The sequence below is a fragment of the Macrobrachium nipponense genome, chromosome 7 (genome assembly GCF_015104395.2).
Source record: "Macrobrachium nipponense isolate FS-2020 chromosome 7, ASM1510439v2, whole genome shotgun sequence".
NCBI lineage: Eukaryota > Metazoa > Arthropoda > Malacostraca > Decapoda > Palaemonidae > Macrobrachium > Macrobrachium nipponense.
The window spans coordinates 84,812,493-84,837,786 of NC_061109.1; the positions used below are offsets into that span (position 1 = coordinate 84,812,493).

Sequence of the window (25,294 nt, forward strand, 5' to 3'; positions counted from 1 at the left end):
AATTTGCGCACATTTTGATATATGAAACTCTATAAAACGGCTAATATGAAAAGGAGCAAATATTAGGATAATGCGATGTACGTATTTCGGAGACTTGCGGTCGCGAATCGGCGCGCGGCGGAGTGAAGGTAAATATATTTTTCAAAAATTCACCATAAATCACAATATTGTTCTAGAGACTTCAAATTTGTTTCAAAATTAAGAAAAATGACTGAATATTATTAGGCCGTAAGAGTTTTAGCTTACAATTGCGTTTTTCAACTATTTCGGTAGAGTCAAATTGACCCGAACGTGATTTTTTTTCTATTTATTGTGATTTATATGCAAATATTTCGAAAAAAGAGAAAGCTACAACCTTCAATCATTTTTAGTTGTATTCTACATGAAATTGCGCACATTTTCATATATAAAAACTTTATTTATGTAAAAGCTAATTTTAAATGGTGCAAACATTTCGACGAATCACACAAAAAAAATTATGATTTTTCGGAAGAGTTACGCGCGGACGTAAGGAAAAGGTGTTTTTTTTTTTTTTTTTCATAAATTCACCATAAATCGAAATATTGTGCTAGAGACTTCCAAGTCATTGCAAAATGAAGGTAAATGATTGAATATTACTAGAATATAAGAGTTTTAGCTTACAATTGCGTTTTCGACCATTTCGGTAGAGTCAAAGTTGACCGAAAGTTGAAATTTTTGCACTTAACGTTATTTATATGGAAATATTTCGAAACTGATAAAAGCTACAACCATGGGTTGTTTTTTGTTGTATTGTGCATGAAAGTGTGCACATTTCCATATATAAAACTTTATGTAAAGGCAAATTTAAAAGGGTGCAAACATTTGGACAATCGCACTAAAAAATTTATCGGAAGAGTTATCGCACGAACGTAAGGAAAAAGTTTTTTCATAAATTCACCATAAATCGAAATATTGTGCTAGAGACGTCCAATTTGTTGCAAAATGAAGGCAAATGATTGAATATTATTATAATATAAGAATTTTAGCTTACAATTGCGTTTCTCGACCATTTTGGTAGAGTCAAAGTTGACCGAAGGTTGAAATTTTTGCACTTATCGTTATTTATATGAAAATATTTCAAAACTGATAAAAGCTACAATCATGAGTATTTTTTTGTTGTATTTTACATGAAATTGCGCACATTTTCATATATAATACTTCATGTAAAGGATAATTTAAAATGGTGCAAAAATTATGTCAAAGTGACGAAATAATTTTTGAGATGTGTCACTGATACTTTTTAGTGCGATAAGAAAGAAATTCGCGCTTGCGCGCCTGCGTAGCGATTGTAAACAAAACAACGCCTTGATCCGTGAACTCCCAGCATCCCCCAAGGCGCGTGATTCAAAAGTTTTCGGCTGGGAGGCCTATAAGTATTTATCCGCGAATTTTTAAAAAAACTTTTTTGAGCCGACGTATGATACGTCCAATCGGCATACGGGAGACATTTTGGCTCGACGTTTAATACGTCCAATCGGCGTAAGAGGGTTAAGTGACAGGTTGGCAGGTGGCAAGATTCCCATTTTCTTAACTTTTTTTCTTTTATGCTATTCTCATTTATAATTCTACTGTATTTTCTCATTTGTTAATTTTTACAACCCAAAAGATAACCACAATTGTGTACTTCACATGGTACGTATGAACACTGCTGGTTGTTTTGGTTCATGTGGTCACACTTATGATTTTTTTAACTTATAATTTTATGCCATTCTCATTTATACTTTTGCTGTCTTTTTTTCATTATTTTTACAATATATATAAGAAGAAAGCAATCATGCGCATAAATATGCACAAATGCACAAACTCATTTGCTGGCATTAGAAAACTTGCTTTAGCTTGTTTTGGTTTGCGCTGTTATGCTTATTATATTTTCATTCATAATTTATGCTATTCCCATTTAAATTTTTACTGTACTTTCTCATTTCTATTTTTACAACCCAAAAGATAAAATGCAATTGTATGCCTAGCATATGTACAAATGCAAAAACTCATTCACTGGCACCAGAAAACTTGCTCCAGCTTGTTTTTATTTTTTTTTTATTTTATATTTTACACTACTCTGGATTTGCGGATTCACATATTCATGGATTTCCCACTGGAACACATAACCCCCCTATTCGCGGATAATTTGCCTATGCGCAGTATTTATATATGAAAAATATCCACAAATTCCAGTCTTTTTTTTATCAATTTAATAATAAAATGCATTTTTGGTGATAAAACAAAAAAAACTGGTACAGTATATACATTTTTAGAAGGTTTTTCTTGAGTTTTAACTAACAAAATAGGTTGTCTTAAGTGTTTTTGTAGGGCTTCACTATTTATGAATTTTAGCTATTTGCTGGAGTCTGATATGCATCCCTCGCGAATAGGGGGGAAACACTGTATTCTCATTTGCATTTTTCCCATATTTTCAGGTATCTTCTTTTTTTTGACAAACCAAAAGATAAACGCAATTGTGTGCCTCACGTGCGTACATAGGAAAGCACAAACTCATCCATAATTTTTTATTTTCACAACCCAAAAGATCAATGCAATCACGTGCCTAGCATACATATGAATGCACAAACTCATTTGCTGACATTAGAGAACTTGCCACAGCTTGTTTTTGTTCGTGTTGTCACACTTATGACTTTTTCTGGTGACCCAGAAATTTTTAAATTGTGCCAGCTGAAATTGAGGCTATAGTTGCTGTGTAACTTCTGAGGGACCAAGATGCAGCTGAAAGCAATAACGTTTCAACAATGGGTAGAGCAATGACTGGGAAGGCAAATAGGAGGGAAGAAAGACAAGCGAGTCAGGTCCATCACAACTGACTCACTAACCACTGCTTTGCAAAATGTTGCACTGCCAGAAAATGACAGTTCATGTTTAGAAAAAAAATTTCCAGTATAGCATTTAGCTTAGTTTCTGAGGAAATGGCCCACTCTAGATTATCAACAAAATCTTAGGGTGGGGATCAAAAAGGACTCGAGTCTGTCATTGGAAACTGAAGGATTTTGAGTTTTAGCTATGAATTCCAGGACAAATTTGAAGGTTACTGACCCCCAACCCCGAGTGTTTAACATTGAAAGGGAGGCCATGAAGCTGTCCTACTCTCTTCATTGAGCCCAAGGCCAGCAAGAAAACCATCTTGTAGGTCAAATTTCTGTCTGATGAATCCCGTAAGGGTTCATATGGTGCACTATTGAGGCTGCTAAGGACTAAGGTAAAATCCTTGTTAAGAAGCTTAAATTCTCTTGGGGAACAGGACTGTTCAAAACTTTTGACAAGCATAGAGATCGCCCAAGAGGAAAGGTCTACCCCTTTTGGGTGCAGACCTATAGCCATGGAGCAGCCCTGTAGCCTTTAATGGCTGACACAGAACATAGCTTCTTCCTAGGGAGGAATATGAAGAAGTCAGCTACTTGCTGACTAGAGAGAAACCCAATTAATGACATCAATCACAGAGATGGCCCATTTCCCCTGATACATGTTGTAGATTTCCTGAAATAGCCAGACATCTCTGTTGCTGCTCTGCGAGAAAATCCTCTCGCTCAGAGGAGATACTGGATAGTCTCCAACCGTGAAGAGATAGGGACCCTACAGATTGGTGGAACCTCTCAATGTGTGGTTGGCAAAGGAGGTTGTGTAGGGGGGAATTCCAGCTCTGCACTTTGAGATTTTCCCCATACATAAAGACCTATGGTTTGTTCCATGTATGAACAATAAAAGATTTATAATAAAATTTCAAAATCAAATTCTAATTCCCAAATTACATGACCAAATGGCAGAAGGACATCTTAACTCAACAACAGCTAAAGACAGTGAGGATCTTGATAACAAGCTTCAGTGACTGAAACCATATGTTACCGGAGACATATCTAAAGCAAGAGGTTTGTATACTTCTTTAGAACAATTAGTATTTTGTAAAAACCTTTCATTCATATGAATCCCCTCCTCCCAGCCCTACTCATCTCTAAACCTCGCATTCAGACTACATGAAAAGTGAGGCTGGTGATTGATAGGTACCTGAGGCTCAAGGTAGTTTGAATTCAAGACTGTAAAACTTCACTTTTTAATTGTATACTTACCCCTTTATGTTTTTTATGAAGATCATCACTATACTTGACTACTTCCTTAACTAAGTCCTGGACGCGTTGGACGGTGTGACTGTGAATGTTGCTTAATTTCTCAGATGACTGGCGTAGCACCACAAATATAGGAGCATAAGTTCCTTTTTCCGTATTTGTACTAGCCTTGTTGGCTAGTTTAACAAGAGACTTGGAGTAAGTTTCATCAATAGACCATCTAAATGAAAAAGACAAAATAAAACATAAGTTACAGCAGCATTTTCATTCATGAAAATATGAGACCTGAATGACAACAATTAACTTACAGTTATGTCACAGGATATGGAAGCATAAGAATATTAAAATTTGGATCATACCAAAGGGCAAGGATGAAAAAGGTATTGAATAAGATAATGAATTACTTCATGATGACATAGGTATAGTTATGATATTGTTAGTATACAATAAAGTTTTGTACATACTTACCTGGCAGATATATACTTAGCTTATGTCTCTGACGTCACGACAGAAAATTCAAAACTCGCAGCACACGCTACAGGTAGGTCAGGTGATCTACCTTACCCGCCGCTGGGTGGCAGGTGTAAGAACCAGTCCCCCTTTCTTGTCAGATTTTTTCTCCACCTGTCTCCTAAGGGGAGGCTGGGCGGGCCATCAATCGTATATATCTGCCACGTAAGTATGTACAAAACTTTATTGTATACGTACTAACAATATCATTTTTGTACATGAACTTCCCTGCCAGATATATACTTAGCTGATTGACACCCTTGGTGGAAGGAAAGAGACACATACTCACCTAGAAAGTGGGGACAACACATGTTAAAGGAATAAAATATAAACCCTTGGTTCTTACCTGATTTAGGCAGAAGACTTCATAGTTACTGTCTATTAGTCTGCGTTGCCTAAAGAGTCTCAGCGAGGGCGTGACCTATGGCTGAAAAACTCTTTGGGTCTACCAATGGGAACTGAGTCCACTTACTTGGCAGAATCCAAACAGGGTCTGGTCAATGGGGATCAACCCGCTTACGTGACAGAGCCTATCACTACCAACTGCAAGGAGCCTCAAGCACAACCGATCACCTAACCAAATACAAATATTAGTATACGAAAGAAGGAGCTACCTCCTGCAACCTCCTTCGTACAACCAAAAACTCAAAATAAAAAACTAACAGGGAAAAAGATTAAAAAGGATGTGTTTCAGCTCCCTGCCCCAGCACTGAATCCGCCGATACGTAAGGGCCTAGCCCAAAACACTTTTCATACGTAATCGATACGTCTTTTAGGTAGTGATTGGAGAAGACTGATTCACACCTCCAAAAAGTGGCCTTCATGAGGTTTTGCAATGACATATTCTTCTTGAAAGCCAAAGACGTCGCGATGGCCCTTACTTCGTGCGCCTTGACTTTCAGAAGACTAAACTGTTGCTGATTGCACGATGTGTGGGCTTCTCTAATAACATTCCTGATAAAGAATGAGAGGGCATTTTTAGATAAGGGCCTACTGGGGTCCCTTACTGAGCACCAGAGATTGCTCTCATTAGCAGCAAGTCTTCTCTTCCTCTGAAGATAAAATTTCAGACTTCTCACCGGGCAAAGAGATCTCTCCTCTTCTGTCCCAACTAAGGAGGATAAGCTTTTAATTTCGAAGCTCCTGGGCCACGGTGAAGAAGGGTTTTCATTCTTGGCTAGGAAAGCCGGAAGAAAAGAGCAAACCGCGGAGCCTCCATGGAAACCTACCTCACCTTCTAGAGCCTGCAGCTCGCTGACTCTCTTTGCTGAAGCTAACGCACAGAGAAAAAGTGTCTTCATCGAGAGGTCTCTGAACGAAGCTGTATGGGAGGTTCGAATCTTGAGGACCTCCAGGAAGAGCAGGCACGGCGTTACTAGATTCCAGCTAGGAACTAAGCAAGAGGTTCTTTTAACCGTCTCAAATGATTTGATTAAGTCATGGAGGTCCTTGTCTTCGGATATGTTTAATCCTCTATGACGAAAAACTGAGGAAAACATGCTCCTGTAGCCCTTGATGGTGGAGACTACTAACTCGCATTTTTCCCTCAAGAAGATAAGGAAATCTGCTATCTGAGTCACAGAGGTACTGGAGGAGGAAACTTTATGAGTCCTGCACCAACGTCGAAAAACATCCCACTTCGACTGTTAGACTCTAGATGTGGAAGGTCTACGTGCATTGGCAATAGCCCTTGCAGACTTTGCCAAAAAGCCCTTAGCTCTGACGAGACTCTTGATAGTCTGAATCCAGTCAGACTGAGAGCGGGGAGGTTTTTGTGAAACCTGTCGAAGTGGGGCTGTTTGAGCAGATCGACTCTTAGTGGTAGGGATCTTGGAACATCCACCAGCCATTCCAGTACCTCTGTGAACCAGTCGTGGGCGGGCCAGAACGGAGCTATCAAAGTCATCGTTGCTCCCTCTGAAGCTGCGAACTTCCTTAGCGTTTCCCCTAGAATCTTGAAAGGCAGGAACGCGTAAAGATCCAGGTTTTTCCAATCCATCAGGAATGCATCTATTGCCACTGCTCTTGGGTCCGCAATAGGGGAGCAGTATAGATCTATCCTCGCATTCCTGGAGGTCGCAAAGAGATCGAGATGGGGCCTGCCCCACGTCCTCCACAGCTCCTGGCATACGTCCGAGTGCAGAGTCCACTCTGAGGGAATGACTTGATTCCTTCTGCTTAGCAGATCCGCTCTGACATTTCTTTCTCCCTGTACGAACCTGGTGAGAAGACTTATCTTCCTTTCCTCCAACCACAGGAGGAGCGATCTCGCTGTCTCGTACAGGGAGAAAGAGTGAGTCCCCCCCTGTTTCCGAATGTAAGCCAGGGCTGTGGTGTTGTCCGAGTTGATCTGAACTGACTTTCCCTTTACGAGGGGTTCGAAGGTTTTGAGAGCGAACCAAATCGCTGTTAGCTCTTTCCTGTTGATTTGCCAGGACACCTGATCCCCCATCCAGGTGCCTGACACTTCTCTCGACCCGAGAGTAGCTCCCCAACCTATGTCCGATGCGTCTGCATATAACACTAGGTTGGGGTTCCGAACCTGCAAGGAAAGGCCTTCCTTGAACAGGAGAGGGTCTAGCCACCGACGGAGATCCTCCTTTATCTCTTGCGAAATCTTGAACGCAAAGTCTAGACCTTGAGATCTTCGGTTCCAGTTCCTCGTCAGGGAGAACTGTAGGGGTCTGAGGTGCAACCTCCCTAGAGAAATGAATTGCTCCAGCTAAGAGAGTGTCCCCAACAGACTCATCCACTCCCTCGCTGTGCATACATCTTTCTCTAGAAAGATTGCTACCTTCTCCGAACATCGGGTTATCCTCTCTGGGGAAGGATACGCCCGAAAAACCTGAGAAGCCATCAGAATCCCCAGATAGTTAGCTCTTACTGGGGATTAGCTGTGACGTCTCGAAATTCACTAGCAAACCCAGAGAAGCTGCTAGATTCAACGTTAATCGTAAGTCCTCCAGACATTTCTCCTTGGACTTGGCCCTGATTAGCCAATCGTCCAAGTAGAGGGAAATCCTCACTCCCTCGAGATGAAGCCACTGAGCAACGTTCTTCATCAGCCCTGTGAAGACTTGGGGGGCTGTGGAAAGGCCGAAGCATAGGGCCCTGAACTGAAAAACATTCCCTTCCCACATGAATCTTAGAAATTTGCGTGACGAAGGATGGATCGGCACGTGGAAGTAAGCGTCCTGAAGGTCCAGTGACACCATCCAGTCCCCGGGACGAAGAGCTGCTAAAACTGATGAAGTCGTCTCCATAGCGAACTTCCTCTTCTTCACAAAGACGTTCAGGGCGCTTACGTCCAGAACCGGCCTCCATCCTCCTGAGTTCTTGGGAACTAGGAACAGACGGTTGTAGAAACCAGCGGAAAGAGGGTCCTGTACCATCTCTATTGCCTCTTTCTCCAACATCAGCTCTACTGCTAGAGCGAGGGCTTGATTCATGAGTGGCTTGATTCATGAGTGGGTCTTTGTATTTGGCCACCAGTTCCCTTGGTGTGGTGGTCAAAGGTGGTCTCGAGATAAAGGGAATGAGGTATCCCCCTCTTTGATGATAGCGAGGGACCAGTTGTCCGCCCCTTTCGTGCCCAGACTTCTGCAAAGTTCAGAAGTCTGGCACCCACAGTTGTCTGGAGGACACGCGAGCTACTTCTTGGCCCTAATAGACCGAGAGAAGGTCCTTCCTCTTCTAGGTGGTCTCGAACCTCTGGAGGAAGAATAGCGGGACGAAGGGCCTCCTCGAAAGGGCTCTTGCCTACTCTGAGTTTCCTTCTTCGTTTTCTGTTGGAACGAAGGTTTCGGGATTCTAGCTGAGCGAGCCAGCATATCCTGCGTCGCTTTTGCTGACAACAAGCTGGAGATGTCATTAATTATCTTCTTCGGGAAGAGTTGCGGAGAAAGCTGAGAATACAACAAGGAAGCTCTCTGTGCATGAGAAACAGCCTTGGTAAGAAAGGAGCAGAAAACTGCCCTCTTCTTTACTACTCCTGCGCCAAAAAGGGAAGCTATCTCCCCTGATCCGTCTCTCACTGCCTTGTCCATACAAGACAGCACTGCGTGAAGGTCTTCAGGTGAAAGAGTGTCTTGATCTTGAGTCCTCTTAGCCATGACTCCAAGGGTCCAGTCAAGAAAGTTAAAAACTTCTAAGACTCGGAACATTCCCTTCAGGAGGTGATCCAACTCGCTCATACCCCACGTCGTCTTCGCAGAATTAAGCGCCGAGCGACGTGCGGAATCAACCAACGAAGAGAAGTCCGAGTCTGCTGAAGAGGGAAGAGTCAGACCCAAGGGCTCTCCTGACTCGTACCAGAACCCCATCTTACACGTAAGTTTGGACGGGGGAAAAGAAAATACGGTCTTGCCTTACTCCTCCTTCGATACCAACCAGTCGTCAAAGTTCTTAAGAGCCTTCTTCATCGACACTGTCGGTTTCATCTTAAACGACTGAAGACTTCTTAGTCGTATTGGTCGTTGAAAATAAGGACAGAGGTGACGGAGGAGCAACGGCCGAAAGAGACTCCCCAAAATCTTGCAAGAGGAGGTCGGTCAGTCTCTTGTATGACGAAACTGAAGCATCCTTGGGCAAATCTTCCTCAGAATCCCCTTGGGCAAATCTTCCTCAGAATCCCCAAGATATTCTTCAGACGAATGACATTTAGAAGTTCTACTGCCAGGAGGAGAGCTATTCCTCAGAGAGCGCCTACTGGGAGAATGTCCACTGGGAGAGCGCCTACATGGAGAGCCCCCACTGGGAGAGCGCTTACAGGGAGAGTGCCTACAGAGAGAGCGCCTACTTGGAGAACGCCTACTAGGAGAGTGCCTACTTGGAGAACGCCTACTTGGAGAGCGCCTACTAGGAGAGCGCCTACTGGAGAGCGCCTACTTGGGGAGCGCCTACTAGGAGAGCGCCTAATAGTGGAAGCTCGCCTGTCGGAAACAAAGTCTAAGTCCACAGATGAGCGCCCTGGACAATGGGAGAGCGCCTATCAGGCTCTCTTGCGCCTGCTAGGCTCTTGGCGCCTGCCATCCTCAATACGCCTGCCAGGCTCTTGGTGCCTGTCAGACTCAAAACCCCTACCGGGCTCTTGACGCCTGCCACGGGGAGAGAAAACATCCAAGGAGGAGTCCCTGTCCGAAGCACGGCGCTTACAAGGCTCTGAGCGCCTATCCAATCGGGAGTGATCCAATGGAGAGGAATGCTTCTACTGGCGCCTACTAGGCTCTTGGCGCCTACTAGGCTCCGAGCGCCCGTCAAAAGGAGAGCGGCTACCAGGCGAAGAACTCCTCCTTCGCTCCTGACGATAACGAGGCTCTTGATGTCTGTCAAGCTCTTGACGCCTAACTGAAGAGGAGCGGAAATCCTGAGGAGAGCGCCTGTCAGGCTCCTTACGCCTGACATGCTCAATACTCTTGCTGGGGAGAGAGGAGAGCCTACTAGGAGATTGATCCCGAACTTCAGTCTGCACTTCTGACTTCCTGCTACGAGGCTCAAAAAAAGCCGGAGGAGAGCTAGCAGAAGGGACGTTCTTAGACTTCTTCACTGGAAGCGAGGCGTCCTTCCGACGATGAGAAGTCCCGGCAATAGAATCAGCTAAAGCCGCAATCTGCGCCTGCAGACCCGCCAGGATGCGCGCAGGAGACCTCTTGAATTCCTCTACAGGAGACGAAGTCCGAGACCGAACAGGAGAAGCGTAAAAAGAAGAATTCTTGGCCCTCTTGCGTTCCACTTCTGGTTCTTCCGCGAAGGATTCGGGGCTGGAAGGAAGGGCGCAAGGAGCTTTCCAGGGCCTCTTGAGAGGGCGAGACGACTTCGAGGCGCTCCATCTACGCTTAGGAGAAGGCGACAAAGATGACGAGAAGCACTGGCGCAATAACTCCTTCTTGGCTCGATCCAAGGCAGCCTGGGAACGAGCAACAGGATCTGCGAGGGGACAACCCGCCGACTGGTGGGGGTTCTCCCTAGCCTTCCTGCGGCTTTCGACTTTCCTCCTCCACTGGGTCTGGGAGTCTGGAAGAGGTCTAGGCCTGGAAGCGTTAGTGAGCCGGTCAGACGCACCCTCCACTGCACTAGGGGCACTGCACTGATCACTTGCACTATCACTCTTACCTTGTCGAGAGCGAGCGAAGCTCTCCTCACTCCTGATCGAGGCTCTCCCGGAAGCAACTTCCGAAAACGAATCTTCGGGTTCAAAGCTGGGCGCAGGGGCTGAAACAAGAGAAGGAACTACTACTGCTACAGGGTTCTCAACATCCATTTCACTGACTCTAGATCTACTTGAGCTCCTTGAAGAAGCCTTACGTGCCCTATCCTTCTCCAACTTCCTTAAATAAGTAGAAAGAGCCTTCCATCCATCTTCATCTAAACTCTCGCATTCTTTACAAGGGTTAACAAAAGAGCAATCATTCCCCCTACAAACCATACATATGGAGTGAGGATCCAAAGCAGCCTTTGGAAGCCTCACTTTACATTCACTCACTGAGCAAACTCTAAATAAAGAAGGTTTCTTAACCTCAGAATCATCCATGATTATTAACTCAAAGAACAATCCAAAAGAAAATCCAAAAGCGTAAGCCAAGCCAACAAACAAAAGGTACTTCACCATAATCCAATTCGTCGGCAACGAGAAAGAATCTAACTATCGTAATGACTGAACAACAGGTGTTGTCCAGCTGGCGACAGAAAAAAATCTAACAAGAAAGGGGGACTGGTTCTTACACCCGCCACCCAGCGGCGGGTAAGGTAGATCACCTGACCTACCTGTAGCGTGTGCCGCGAGTTTTGAATTTTCTGTCGTGATGTCAGAGACATAAGCTAAGTATATATCTGGCAGGGAAGTTCATGTACAAAAATGATATTGTTATGATACAATAAAGTTTGTTCATACTTACCTGGCAGATATATATATAGCTGTATTTTCTGAAGTCCGACAGAATTTTAAAAACTTCCGACACACGCAGTGGTCGGCCAGGTGGTTAGTACCCATTCCCGCCGCTGGGAGGCGGGTATCAGGAACCATTCCCATTTTCTATTCATAATTTTTATTTCCACTGTCCCTGAGGGGAGGTGGGTGGGTACTTGATTATATATATCTGCCAGGTAAGTATGAACAAACTTTATTGTATCATAACAATATCATTTTGTTCATGAAACTTACCTGTCAGATATATATATAGCTGAATCCCACCTTTGGAGGTGGGAAAGGACAGAATAGAAGGATTTTAGGAAACAAATGCATGCAGATGATTTACATCTTGGTTCCACCTGTTAGCATAGCTGGCTTCGTGGTTACTGCCACGTAAGTCTGCTTGTGCTACTAGAGTTGCCAGCGAGGTAGAGACCTATATAGCTGGTGCACTCCAGATGATCTGTCAACAGGGGCGAGACCACGACGTGACTAGACCATATTGACCATACCATGAGGGCTAAGAAGTAAAATAAATATATATATATATATATATATATATATATATATCACCACCTGACCAACCTAGCCAAAGTTAAGGTGTTTTAACTAAGGCTTAAGAGTTAAGAAGTCGCCGTTGTCGGCGACTCATCAACTAAATTAAGAGCTCTTCCTAACCATTTTCTACAGGATAGGATGAGTGGTACTTCTTGCCCCCAAGATTGGTGTCTGCAGACACGTATGGCCCTAGCGAGCAGCAGATCTCATATGCCACTTCACATCTCGCAGGGAGTGTGAAGTGAACACAGAGTTGCTTCGCTAAAACATGGTCTCAGGATGTTACTGAGTGCCATGCTCTGTTGAAATGCTTCCGAGGCCGCGCCCTCACCTCGTGAGCATTTAGATAAAAAGATTTCAAATCTTTGTGCAAACACAATGAAGGAGCATTTTTGAAAGAACTCCTTAACACTAAAGCCAGGGTGTTCTTCGATAATGGGGCAAGTCTGGTCCTTTTTCGGAAACACTGCAGATTGCCCGAAATGACTTCGACTTTCTTGAGTTTTATGTAGATAAAACTTGAGAGACCCGACAGGGCACAGGACTCTCTCTGGCTCCTGCCCACTAACTTGTGCCATCCTTGCTTCCAAGCTCCTGGCCCAAGGACAAAACGGGTTTCCATTCTTAGGCCACAACGGAAGGCTTAGAGAGCACACCGCCTTGTCTTCTCTAAAGCCAAAACTTGTGACGATGGCTTAAAATTTCACTAACCCTCTTTGTCGTATCTAGGTGGTTAGAAGAAGGCCTTCCTGATCACATGCAAAAAGTTAACAGGTAGGAGAGGTTCGAATGCTTTAACATCAAGAACTTCAGACTCGTCTAAGTTCCATATTGAAAGCTTCGATCTGGACATGCACAGTCAGTCCGTCTGTACTAAAGTCAGTGAACGACCAGTTGACCAGTCAGACGAATCAAGGACAGCAAGGCTGTACCCTGAAGACCATAAGGCATATTCTTCGCTGAAGAATGAGTGTCTGGACTGCCTGGGCAATTCAATCTAAGCAAACCTTGGGGGTGTATCAACGCAACCCAACGTCGTCAGCGAATCAACTCCTGACTCGAGCTTCTGGTGCCAGGAGAAAGGAGCGAGGAGCAAAAAGGCGATTCAGTCCCGAAGGAAGAATGCCTGACAGTCCAACCTGGTCTCATGTTACACGATCATCGGGGGTGTATAAACGCAACTGACTTCGTCAACAAGAAACTCAGGGCTACTATATGTCGCCTGATCTCGCACGAGTGTCTGACTCCGAGAAAACAGGTGAGACAAAAAGTAGATGGTGAGCGAGTTTCGAGATTCCACAGAACTCAAAGATCGTGAAGGGCTTTGTTGTTTGACAGACGCAAATCTCTGAGCCCAAAGGCCGTCAACAACATATTTGCATATTCTTTAATAGTTGTGACTGCCAGCTTATCCCATTCTTCAGACGGAAAAGGAAGACGGTAATCTTATTCCTGTCAACCTCTCGATAGTCTGAACGTAGTCAGACTCAGAGCGGAGAGGTTATATATACCTTTCGAGTTAGAGTAGACCGACTCTCTCGGAAAAGGTCCTTGTAAAGTGAACTAGGAAGTATGTGACCTCTGTGAATCCAGGATTCTGAAGGCCAACATGGGGCGATCAGCGTCATTGTCGCTCCCTGTGACGTCATAAATCCTCTTATTACATTTCCTAAGCGATTGAAAAAAGGGGAAAAGAGACTAAATATCCATCCCCGTTCAATATCATAGGATGGCGTTTAATGGTACCGATCCCGGATCGAGAATAAGGGAGCAGAGAAGAAGAAGCCTCTTCGTCCTCAACATATCGAAGAGAAGAATGAAAGGGCGTCCCTAAAGTCTCCACAACTCTCAACTTACTTCTAAAGAAAGATTCCACTCGGAAGTCAATAGTTGCTGCCGTCGATCGAGACGATTCGTACGGACTTTTGCAATCCGGTAACGAACCTCTAGAGGATCGTTACATTCTACGCCTGTTGTTATAATAGGCTTTCTCGTAAACTCGAACAGGGACCGAGAGAAGATACTTCTTAAGATATGAGAGAGCTGTGGAATATCAGAGTTGATCTGGACCACTGGTTCCCAAAACTCGTTACGAGGACTGGAGGGACTACCGAATCGCTTTTACTTCTTTAAGATTAAGATCCAGGACATCTGAAACCCTATCCAGATGTCCGGCACCTTCTTTCTATCACCTCAGGTGATAAACGCACTGAGAGATGTTCAGAATCATTCCTAGATCTTGAATAATATTTCAGTTTCCCGGTAGGAAAAAACTGTGGTCTGAATTGCAGTCTATTCGGGAAACAAACTTCTTCAGGAAGGAAATGGTCCCCAGCAAGCTCATCCATTCCCTCCCGAGTATGCTTACTTCCCTAATAAGGCTGCGCTTTGCCTAAGCAGGAGAGCATATAAAAGTGCAATGTTGCGTAGACTCGTAGTTCTATACCGTGCGGTAACGAGCACCGAAAGGATTAAGAGATAACTCTGTTGAACATAGTAAGGCAAAACGAATGCAACGTTTATTCATTCACGTAAGAAATCCCCTCAATCTTTAGGCCTAAAGTCCGTGATTGTAGGGCAGAGTTACAGTTAGTCAGTCAATCCCGCAGGAGAGACGTAACCGCCAGCACAGAGATACGGTTAGTCAGTCAATCCCGCAGGAGAGAGAGACGTAACCTACGGCGCATGACAGCGCCCGATCTGTTACTGGCTCGGTTGGACTGGAAGACAGACACAGCGTGACAGCAGCAGCCAGCAGCTTACGAACGTCGTCTCTTTAACTTTATGTCTGGGTTGCCAGCTACCCTATTCTACGAAGAAATAGGTCCGTTATTTTTTGAGCAGAAAGACTCTCAAGCTGGTATATTTAAGCGAAACAGAAAACGCTAAATATATAGATGCGTTTGTGTCGTCAGAACACTACCATACAACGGTAAAAGATAAATCGGAAACTCCTGTTAGGCTGCAGGGAGTAACGATTTAAATGTCCTTAAAATAGACAACAGACCTCTCGGTTGCCATCGAAGCGGTAACTACAGCAGGCGTATATGACTTGAACCAACCAGAAGTAAAATAACGCAAGGCAAAAAATGAAATTATATCACAATAAAGTTTGTTCCTACTTACCTGGCAGACATATATATAGCTGAATTCGGAAATACAGCTACATACATATCTGACAGGCAAGTTTCATGAACAAAACTTAAGAGAATCGAAAGCAGTCGAAGCAGTCAGCTCAAGCTTCTTATGTTATTGGACATAAGCGTTCATTGACGTAGTCTACAAGTCTATTTCTTGTACGAGTCTGTGAATGACGAATGAGAGCTCTTCCGAATCTTGTCAATAAGAGCTTATTCGCTTACGCAATATCAAGTTAATGAGATGTTTGTCATGAGAACTAACCCATTTACGGGACAAAGAGATATTTTGTCAAAGAGGGGATACCCACTTACTTGACAAAACGAAGTAATATTGTCAATGGGGGAAAGTCACTGAATTGACAAAACGTAATCCAGGGAGTCGAGCATTTAATTTTTCCGATTCCCGTCTCAAACGAGGAAGGGGCAAGAATCCTGTTAAGAGACTGGGCTTACGGCAAGTAGGACGACGATGTTCAATTCGGCAGCGTAGTCCCGACTAGAAACTAACAAAATCTAATCATCTGAAAAACCCTTTCAGATGGGCTAAAAAGCTGGCAAAATTATCCTGGGAAGAGGAAGAAAACTCTCCAACCAGCTTCCTCTCCCGTATCACAACTAATGCCTGCTAAAGCTTAAAAATTATTGGCAGTATGGCAAAGGAAGTCCTGTCTTGCGCTTTCCTGAAGAGCGTCCTTTGATGAGTGCCTTTGCAAGAATCCTACTGAACGTTGCCGAGAGTCCTGACGTGCAGGACATCGAGCCTTACATAACCCGTAACTGCCTTATCGCAAAGTCTTGACTGCGGTAGTGGCAACTTAAATTTATTGGCAGAATGGCAAAGGTTGCGGTAGAGCAAACGAGATCTTCCTTAATTCCATCCACCTATGCGAAAAGCAATATTAATTGACAGAGACCTCTTGAATTCACGAAACCCGATGTCTTGCTGGGTTTCGAAGAAGAAGTTGTCTGTTCACTTAAGCTCCTCCGAAGCACCGCCTACTTCCACATTCTTTGCAGGTGAGGTAGAAGGTATCACCGAAGGTAGAGGTAAAAATTCTTTAGGCCCAAATCTGAAACAAGAGCTTGAAGAGTTCAACAGAAACGTTCAGCCAGGCGACACACCTGGCGTGCGCTGGTGCACGCTCGGCGTCCACTGGAGCGCGCTCGGCGTCCACTGGCGCGCACGGAGCGCGCTTGGCGTGCACCCGCGCGCGCCTGGAGTCCATCCGAGCGTCCCAGGCGTCCGCTCTCAAAAGCTTCCTGCTACTATGACTTCTTTTACGTATTTCTCGGTGGAAAGACGGACACGAGTTCAGGCGACGTTCGCCTTCTTACTTCTCACTGAAACGCATAACGAGAGAGAGAGAGAGAGGACGTGAAGCGTCCTCTTCTATAAAGCTTCTATTTAGAGGGCGCGAGTCCTTCCGAAAGCTCCAACCCCTGCACGGAGAGGACGCTTCGGAGGACGAGAAGCAAACTTTCAGGATTCGTGCACGCGCACGCACTTTGGCAGTCTGGGGATTTTCATCAGAAACTGCCGAAGGCACGCCAGATCGGTGGGGGTTCCTTGTAACCCTCCTTAGGCTTTCGACATGCTCCCTCCCCGGGTCCTGGGAGTCAAGCAGAGGTCCCGGCCTAGAGGCGAAACGAGGCCGATCTGACGCACCCTCCACTACACAAGGGGTATCACTGCACTTCTGCACTTCACTTTTACTCTCTAAAGCAAGCACTTTCGATTCTAAGTTACGAATCGCAAAGAGTATAAGAGAAAGGGCAATTCCTCTACAGACACTGCTTAGGGCCCGGCCCGAAGGCAATACTGCAGGGTTAGGAGTAACAATTACAGAAGTAGCACTTCACAGCCTAACCCTGTAGTAGGCCATACTACAGGGTTAGGCAAAATAAAGTCTACAGGAAGGTTAGCAGGTTCACTACCCTGACTTTTGTTACTGATTAATTGCGTACATACGAATCATACGTCTTCCTTACGGAATTAGACATGCTTACTGATTAATTGCGTACATACGAATCATACGTCTTCCTTACGGAATAGACAGAAAAATTATGAATAGAAAATGGGAATGGTTCCTGATACCCGCCTCCCAGCGGCGGGAATGGGTACTAACCACCTGGCCGACCACTGCGTGTGTCGGAAGTTTTTAAAATTCTGTCGGACTTCAGAAAATACAGCTATATATATATCTGACAGGTAAGTTTCATGAACAAAATGTTGTTTAAGCACTTTCAACCCTCCTACATCCTGGGATGATCATGTGTGGCATAACCATAACTCTTGAACTTAAACACCATACAGTTTGAATGAATATTGGGGGAAAAATGGTCAAATTATTTGAATGGGCCATAATTGACTTATGGCAGCATTAACACCTCAGACCAGGATACGAGGGAATTAGCGACTTGAGATTTCGCAGGGGAATTTATACACTACTGTATACATCTTTTATATATTTTCTCATAAATAAACCCAAGGATTGCTGTTGGTTTTTGGTTTTAGTTCTATATTTACAATAGTAATTGTAATTCTGCAGACTAAATTATTAAGAAATATTAGAAAAATGATATTGTTAAACTACAATAAAGTTTTGTACATACTTACCTGGCAGATATATACTTAGCTATAGTCTCCGACGTTCGACAGAATTTCAAATCTCGCGGCACACGCGACAGGTAGGTCAGGTGGTCTACCTTACCCGCCGCTGGGTGGCGGGCGTATGAACCAATCTATCTCTCCAGCCAGATTTTTTCTCTTTCACCTGTCTCCTGAGGGGAGGCTGGGTGGGCCATTAGACGTATATATCTGCAGGTAAGTATGTACAAAACTTTATTGTAGTTTAACAATATCATTTTTGTACATGAACTTCCCTGCCAGATATATACGCTGATTGGCACCCTTGGTGGAGGGTAAGAGACAGCTAAAGTAATAAGGAGAGATAAGAAACAACTGATGTTGTAGGATATAAATAACCTTGGTTCTTACCTGTCAGGCAGAAGACTTCATTGATATTATCTCTGAGTCTGCGTTGCTGGAGAGCTACAGCTAGGACGTGACCTGATGCTGAAAGACTCTCGGATCTACACTGGGATATGTGATCCCTTTGTGTGTAGAATCCAAGTCGGATCCTGTTAAAGGGAGTTCGTCCCTATCTTAACAGGTCCTAACCACTACTACTGCAAGGAGCCACACTCATCAGACCACCTAACCAAACTACTAAGATTAGTATTACGACCTAAAGAGATGCCTTCATGCATCCTCGTTTAAGGCAACCAACAACAACAAATACAAGGGGAAAAATTATACTACTAAACAGGATGAGTTCCAGCTCCCTGCCCCAGCACTGAATCCGCAGATACGTACTTGGGCCCAAGGCGAAGGCATTTTCATTTTTCGTAAGTGATTCTAACATCACGTAAGTAGTGGTTCGCGAACACTGAACTGACATCTCCAGAATGTTGTCTCCATCAGATTTCGCACGGAAACATTTCTTGTTGAAAGCAAGAGAAGTTGCTATGGCTCTTACTTCGTGTGCTTTCACTTTAAGAAGCCTAAGATGTTCTTCTCTGCAGGATCCGTGTGCTTCTTTGATGAGGCTTCTCAAGAAGAAGGACAATGCGTTCTTCGACAATGGACGAGTCGGGTCTTTTACTGAACACCACAGGACCTCTCGGTTGGCTTTCAGTTGCTCTTTTCTCTCTAAGGTAGTATTTCACCATTCTCACTGGGCAAAGAGTTCTCTCGGGTTCTTCTCCTACCAAAGAAGATAACCCACGAATCTCGAAGTTCTTGGGCCATGGACTTGATGGGTTTCTCATTCTTTGCAAGAAAACCAGGAAGGAAAGAGCAAATGAGAGAGTCCTCCTTAAAACCCACATTACCATCAATCGCCTGAAGCTCACTCACTCTTCTGGCGGAAGCTAGAGCCATCAAAAACAGAGTCTTCCTGGTAAGGTCTCTGAATGAGGCTGAATTAGGGGGTTTCAAACCTAGAGGACCCAAGGAATTGAAGGACTACATCCAAATTCCAGCTAGGTGTCTTAGGATACTGCATTTTCGTTGTATTAAACGACCTAATAAGGTCCTGTAGGTCCTTATCTTCCGATAAGTTGAGGCCCCTGTGCCTGAAGACATTCGCCAACATACTACGATAGCCTTTAATCGTCGAAACGACTAAGCCACATTCTTGTCTTAAGAATAAAATAAAAAAGAAGTCTGCAATTTGATTCACAGAGGTACTGGAGAGGAAACGTTTTATTCCTCTTGCACCATCTTCTGAAGACATCCCACTTCGATTGGTACACTCGTAATGGAAGACCTCCTCGCTCTAGCGATTGCCTTAGCAGCTGCTGACGAAAAAAGCCTTTCGCTCTGACCAGTTTCTGGACAGTCTGAAGCCAGTCAGACTGAGAGCGGGGAGGTTTTTGTGGTGGACCTGTTGAAGTGGGGCTGTCTGAGTAGATCGCTCCTTAGAGGAAGCGATCTTGGAAAATCCACTAGCCATTCCAGCACCTCTGTGAACCAATCTTGTGCTGGCCAAAAGGGAGCAATCAAAGTCATCCTCGCGGAATCTGACTCTGCGAACTTTTTTAAACGTCAACCCCAGAATCTTGAAGGGGGGAAACGCGTATACATCGAGTCCTTTCCAATCGAGTAGGAGAGCGTCTATCCCTATTGCTCCTGGATCCGAGATGGGAGAGCAATACAGATCCAGTCTTTTGTTCTTTGCAGTTGCAAACAGGTCTAAGAGAGGCCTGCCCCACAACTTCCAAAGGCTCTGGCAAACATCTTGGTGCAGAGTCCACTCTGTGGGAAGGACCTGATCTTTCCTGCTGAGGAGATACTGCCCTTACATTCCTTTCTCCCTGTACGAATCTGGTGAGAAGTTTTATCCCCCTTTCTTCTGTCCACAGAAGAAGATCTCTTGCTGTTTCGTACAGAGAGAAGGAATGTGTCCCCCCCCCTGTTTCCTGATGTATGCCAGAGCCGTGGTGTTGTCCGAGTTTATTTGCACAACTGCTCCTGTCACATCTGACTCGAACTCCTTCAGAGCAAGCCACACGGCTATTAGTTCTTTCCTGTTGATGTGCCAGGAAGACTGGTCCCCCATCCAGGTTCCTGACACCTCCTTGGTTCCCAGAGTCGTCCCCCAACCTGTTTCCGACGCATCGGGAGAACAACACCAGGCTGGGTTTCTGGGATTGAAGAGGCAGTCCCTGCGAGAACTTGTCGGGATCCGCCCACCATGCTAACTCCTTCTTGATTTGAAGAGTAATTGACAGGGAGAACTTCAAATCCTGAGGAGGACGACTTCAATTCCGATGAAGAAAGAAATTGATTGGCGCGGTCTCAGGTGCAACCTTCCTAGGGAAACAAACAAATTGCTCCAGTGAGGAGAGCGTCCCCAGCAGACTCATCCACTCCCTCATGTGCATACTTCTTTCCCTAAGAAGGTTGTTACTTTTTCGAGTCCCCGGGCTATCCTCTCCTGTGACGGAAAAGCCCGAAAACTCAGAGAGTTCATCTGGATCCCCAGATAAACGCACTCTTGAGCGGGAATCAGACTTGACTTCTGCAGAATTGACCAGAAGTCCTAAGGAATAAGTCAAATCCAGGGTTTTCTTCAAGTCCTTCAGACAACGATCTCTGGAATTGGCCTTATAAAGCCAATCGTCGAGATAGAGCGAAATCCTCACCCCTTCCAGGTGAAGCCATTGTGCCACATTCCTCATGATGGCCGTAAGACTTGGGGGTGCCGTGGAGAGGCCAAAAACACAGGGCCCTGAATTGGAAGATTCTTCCCCCCCCCATCATGAATCTTAGAAACTTCCTCGAGGAAGGATGGATTGGTACGTGGAAGTAAGCGTCCTGTAAGTCCAAGGACACCATCCAGTCCCCTGGACGGAGTGCTGCTAACACGAGGCAGTGGTCTCCATCGTGAACTTCTTCTTTTCGACGAAGAAGTTCAGGGCGCTTACATCCAACACCGGTACTCCATCCCCCTGAGGATTTCGGAACTAGGAACAGGCGGTTGTAAAAGCCTGCCGAAAGATGATCTGCCACTAGTTCGATCGCCTCCTTTTCAGCATCTGATCTACCCGCTAGTCGGAGGGCTTGATTCATGATGGGGTCCCTGTATCTGGCCGTCAACTCCTCTGGGGTATTCGTCAAGGGAGGCCTCGAAGAGAACGGGATTAGATAGCCCTTCCTCAAAATTGACAGGGTCCAGGCATCTGCGTCTTTCTGGGCCCAGACTTCTGCAAACTGTAAAAGCCTGGCGCCTACAGTTGTCTGAAGGACTTGAGTCTTACTTGGGAGGTTTTGATTGACTTCGTAAAAGTCCTCCCTCTTCTGTTTGGTTTCCGACCTCTGAACGAAGAGGATCTAGAGGTAGATGCCCCTCGAAAGGGTTCCTGAGAGGTCGGCTTAGCTTTCTTGTCTTAGTCTGGAAGGTAGGGCGCGGCTTCCTTGCAGACTGTGCTAGAAGGTCCTGCGTAGCTTTGGCAGAGAGAGCCTTCGAAATGTCTTGAACCAGGTGTTTAGGAAACAGCTGTGTAGAGAGAGGGGCAAAACAAAAAGCAAAGACGATCTCTGAGCATGTGAGACCGACTTTGTTAAAAATGAGCAAAAAACTGATCTTTTCTTCAAGACCCCTGCTCCAAACAGTGAAGCTATTTCGCTGGCCCCATCTCTCACCGATTTATCCATACAGGATAAGACACAATTCAAATCCTCCGGAGAAAAACGTGTCCGGTCCTTGAGTTTTCTTGGCTAGGAACTCCGAGGGACCAATCGAGAAAGTTGAAAACTTCCAAGACTCTAAAAATGCCTTTTAGAATGTGATCCATTTCATTCATTGCCCACGTAGTTCTGGCCGAATTCAAAGCTGATCTTCTAGTGGCGTCTACTAGTGCCGAAAAATCTCTGCGTCAGCTGAAGACGGAAGGCCCAGTCCCAAGGGTTCTCCTGTCTCATACCAAAATCCTGTCCTTCCTGAAAGCTTCGACGGAGGGAGGCAAACATTGTTGTTTTCCCGCCGCTTCCTCTTTAGTACGCATCCATGAACCGAAACTCTTGAGCGCTTTCTTCATAGAAAGAGTCGGCTTCATTCTCACACACGAAGATCCTTTCGTTGCTTTCGCTGTGGAGAACAACAGAAATGTGGAGAAGGAGGAGCAGTAGGGCTCAAAGACTCTCCGAACTCCTGAAGGAGAAGTTCTGTGAGCTTCTTGTACGAAGAAACTGTTGCCGATGTATTAGTTTCTTCCTCAGAGGCTTCCTGGTCTTCTTGAGGAGGAGAACGGGGATGAGGATCCTTATGAGAATCCTTAGATGATTTCCTAGCTGGGGTACAGTGCGATGAAGGAGACAAACGTCTTGAATGAGGAGAAGATTCCAAAGCAGAAAGGCGTACAGGAGAACGACGAGTTGTAAAAGAAGGACGCTTATCCGAAAATTCTTGTCTAAACTCGCATTCTCTAGAAAGACCACGTCTATCCCTAGGGAAACTACGAGAGGGAGAGCGCCTGCTAAGATCCTGTCGCCGATCGTGAGGAGAGCGGCTACTAGGCGCCGAGCGCCTATCTGTCACAGGGCGCTTAGTGGAATCCTGGCGCCTACCAAGCGGCGAAACGTTGCTAAAAATAGGGCGCCTTTCAGGAGCAGGGCGCTTTAGAGGCTCTTGATGCCTACGAAGCGGAGAGCGGCTGCGCTACGCTCCGAGCGCTTAAACGAAACAGGGCGTTCTGCGAGATCTTGGTCCTTACCAAGGGGAGAACGTCTGTAAGGCTCCGAGCGCCTAACAGAATCAGGGCGCTTGAGGCGTTCTTGACTTCTAGCAAGAGGAGACCGATCAGGAGTAGGAGTCTCGAGAACGAGAGCGCCTACTAGGAGAACGAAGCAAACGAGGATCAAGGTGTCTTTCTCCAGGGGAGAACAGCTACTAAACGAATGACGCTTACCAGGAGCAGGGCTCCTACTAGACTCTTGATGTCTTACAGGGGAGGAGCGAACTCCGTGCGATGAGCGCTACCAGTCACGTTATCCGACGCCCGACTACAGTAGTCGGAAGGAGAAGTGCGCCTACTTTCAGAAGGGCATTCCCTAGGTTCTCTGAGAAGACGAGGAGAAGAAAGAAGAGACGGAGACGAAGAACCAAGTCTTCTATGACCTGAGCGACTCTCTCTTCTTGCACGAACTCTAGAAGAAGGAGAAACAGAAGGGGCTGAGCGTCTACCCGAGCAGGAATCCGATTTGAGGAAATATCTTCATAGTCCAAGGAGCGCCTATCCGTCGATGGCGTCTCGACACCTCCGAGCGGAGTGTGTGTTCCTCTCGTGAAATGTTACGATGAGTAGAAGAACCTCCTCAAAAGAAGGAGAACGCCGATTACAAGGAGAGCGCTCTTCCGACGAAACGCGCCTCGATCTCTTGATCGGGAGAGACAAATCCTTCCTTCTCACGCGATCTCGATGCCAAGGAGTCCGCCAAGGCTGTGATCTGAGCTTGTAGGCCCGCTAGTACTCGAGAAGGAGAGTCCCCAGGATCTTCTTCCGAAGCAAGCTCAGCGCGAGGCGCGCGGGAGAAGGAGAAGGAGGGCGATCACGGATCTCCTAGGCTTCTTTCTGCTTGCAAGGAAGCTACATCAGAAAAGTCTTCTGGGCTGGACGCTAACGTACTGAAGGGGAGCCTCCGCAGCCCTCTTCAACGGGCGTGACGCCTCCTTAGAGCTCCACCCACGCTTCGGCGAAGGAGAAGAGGATGACGAAAAAACACTGGCGAAGAATATTCTTCTTCTTACGATCCAAGGCAGCCTGGAGCGAACTTCAGGATCTGCCGATGGGGACGCCTGACCGGTGGGGGCTCTCCCTAGCCCTCCTGCGGCTTTCGACTTTCCTCCTCCACTGGAACTGGGAGTCTGGAAGAGGTCTAGGCCTGGAGGCACTAAAGGAGCCGGTCAGACGCACCCTCCACATCACTGGGTACACTGCATTATCATCACACTGACACTCTTACCTTGCTCAGTACGAAGATTCTTGTCTTCCTTAGAACACAAGGAAGCTTTTGAGGCCGCCGCCTCCGAAGACGAATCTACGGCTTCGGTGCGGGGAGCAGGAGCTGAGACCTGTGAGGAAGGTTCTAAAACTACATTAATGTTAGTTTCATTCTCACTCATTCTCGACCTGCTCGAGCTCCTAGAAGAAGCTTTACGTACCCTATCCCTTTCAAGTTTCCTAATATAAGAAGAAAGAGCCTTATATTCATCTTCGTTCAAAACCTCACACTCTTGGACACGGGTTACTAAACGAACATTCATTCCCCTACATTTAACACAGAAAGTGTGAGGGTCCACCGCAGTCTTTCGGTAACCTCACCTTACATCCATCGGTCACACATACTCTCAAACAAAACCGAGTTTTGGAAACAGAATCAAAATCAGACATTCTACAGGAAAATACAGCGCAAAGTCAATAACGGTCTACAATCAGCGTATGCCAAGCCAACATAGAGCGAATACGTCACCAAAATGTTCAAATCAATCTCCAGGCAAGCGAGAATGAAGAATATATCGGAAGAAACGACGACAACAGTTGTTATCGCTTCAGCGACAGAAAAAAATCTGGCTGGAGAGATAGATTGGTTCATACGCCCGCCACCAGCGGCGGGGGTAAGGTAGACCACCTGACCTACCTGTCGCGTGTGCCGCGAGATTTGAAATTCTGTCGGAACGTCGGAGACTATAGCTAAGTATATATCTGGCAGGGAAGTTCATGTACAAAAAAGCATGTACGGTATACAGTAAACCCCCATATTCGCATTCTCAAAATTCATGTGCTCACCTATTCGCAGATTTTTATGTGGAACCTATCTATACATTATTCACAAAAAATTTGGCAATTTACTGACATTTTTGTCACAAAATATTCACTAATTAATGTATTTTGATGTTATTTTCATGACTAAATATTTTTCATGATAAAAAAATTATTTTTTACTAATTTTCAAATATTAAGTTCAATATGATTAAATAAAAATAATAATACTCTATCTCTCTCTCTTTCATTCTCCCTTCCTA

The 25,294-nt window shown here is 45.4% G+C and overlaps 1 protein-coding gene across 1 annotated transcript in view; it reads right to left on the minus strand.

The window, feature by feature from the left end:
• Positions 1-25,294, minus strand: part of LOC135217710 (F-BAR domain only protein 2-like) — a 69,910-nt gene that overhangs the window by 7,926 nt on the left and 36,690 nt on the right. The window contains exon 3 of the mRNA XM_064253699.1: positions 4,095-4,311. Within this exon, the coding sequence (XP_064109769.1) occupies positions 4,095-4,311 (217 nt within the window). The remainder of the gene's footprint in view (positions 1-4,094; positions 4,312-25,294) is intronic.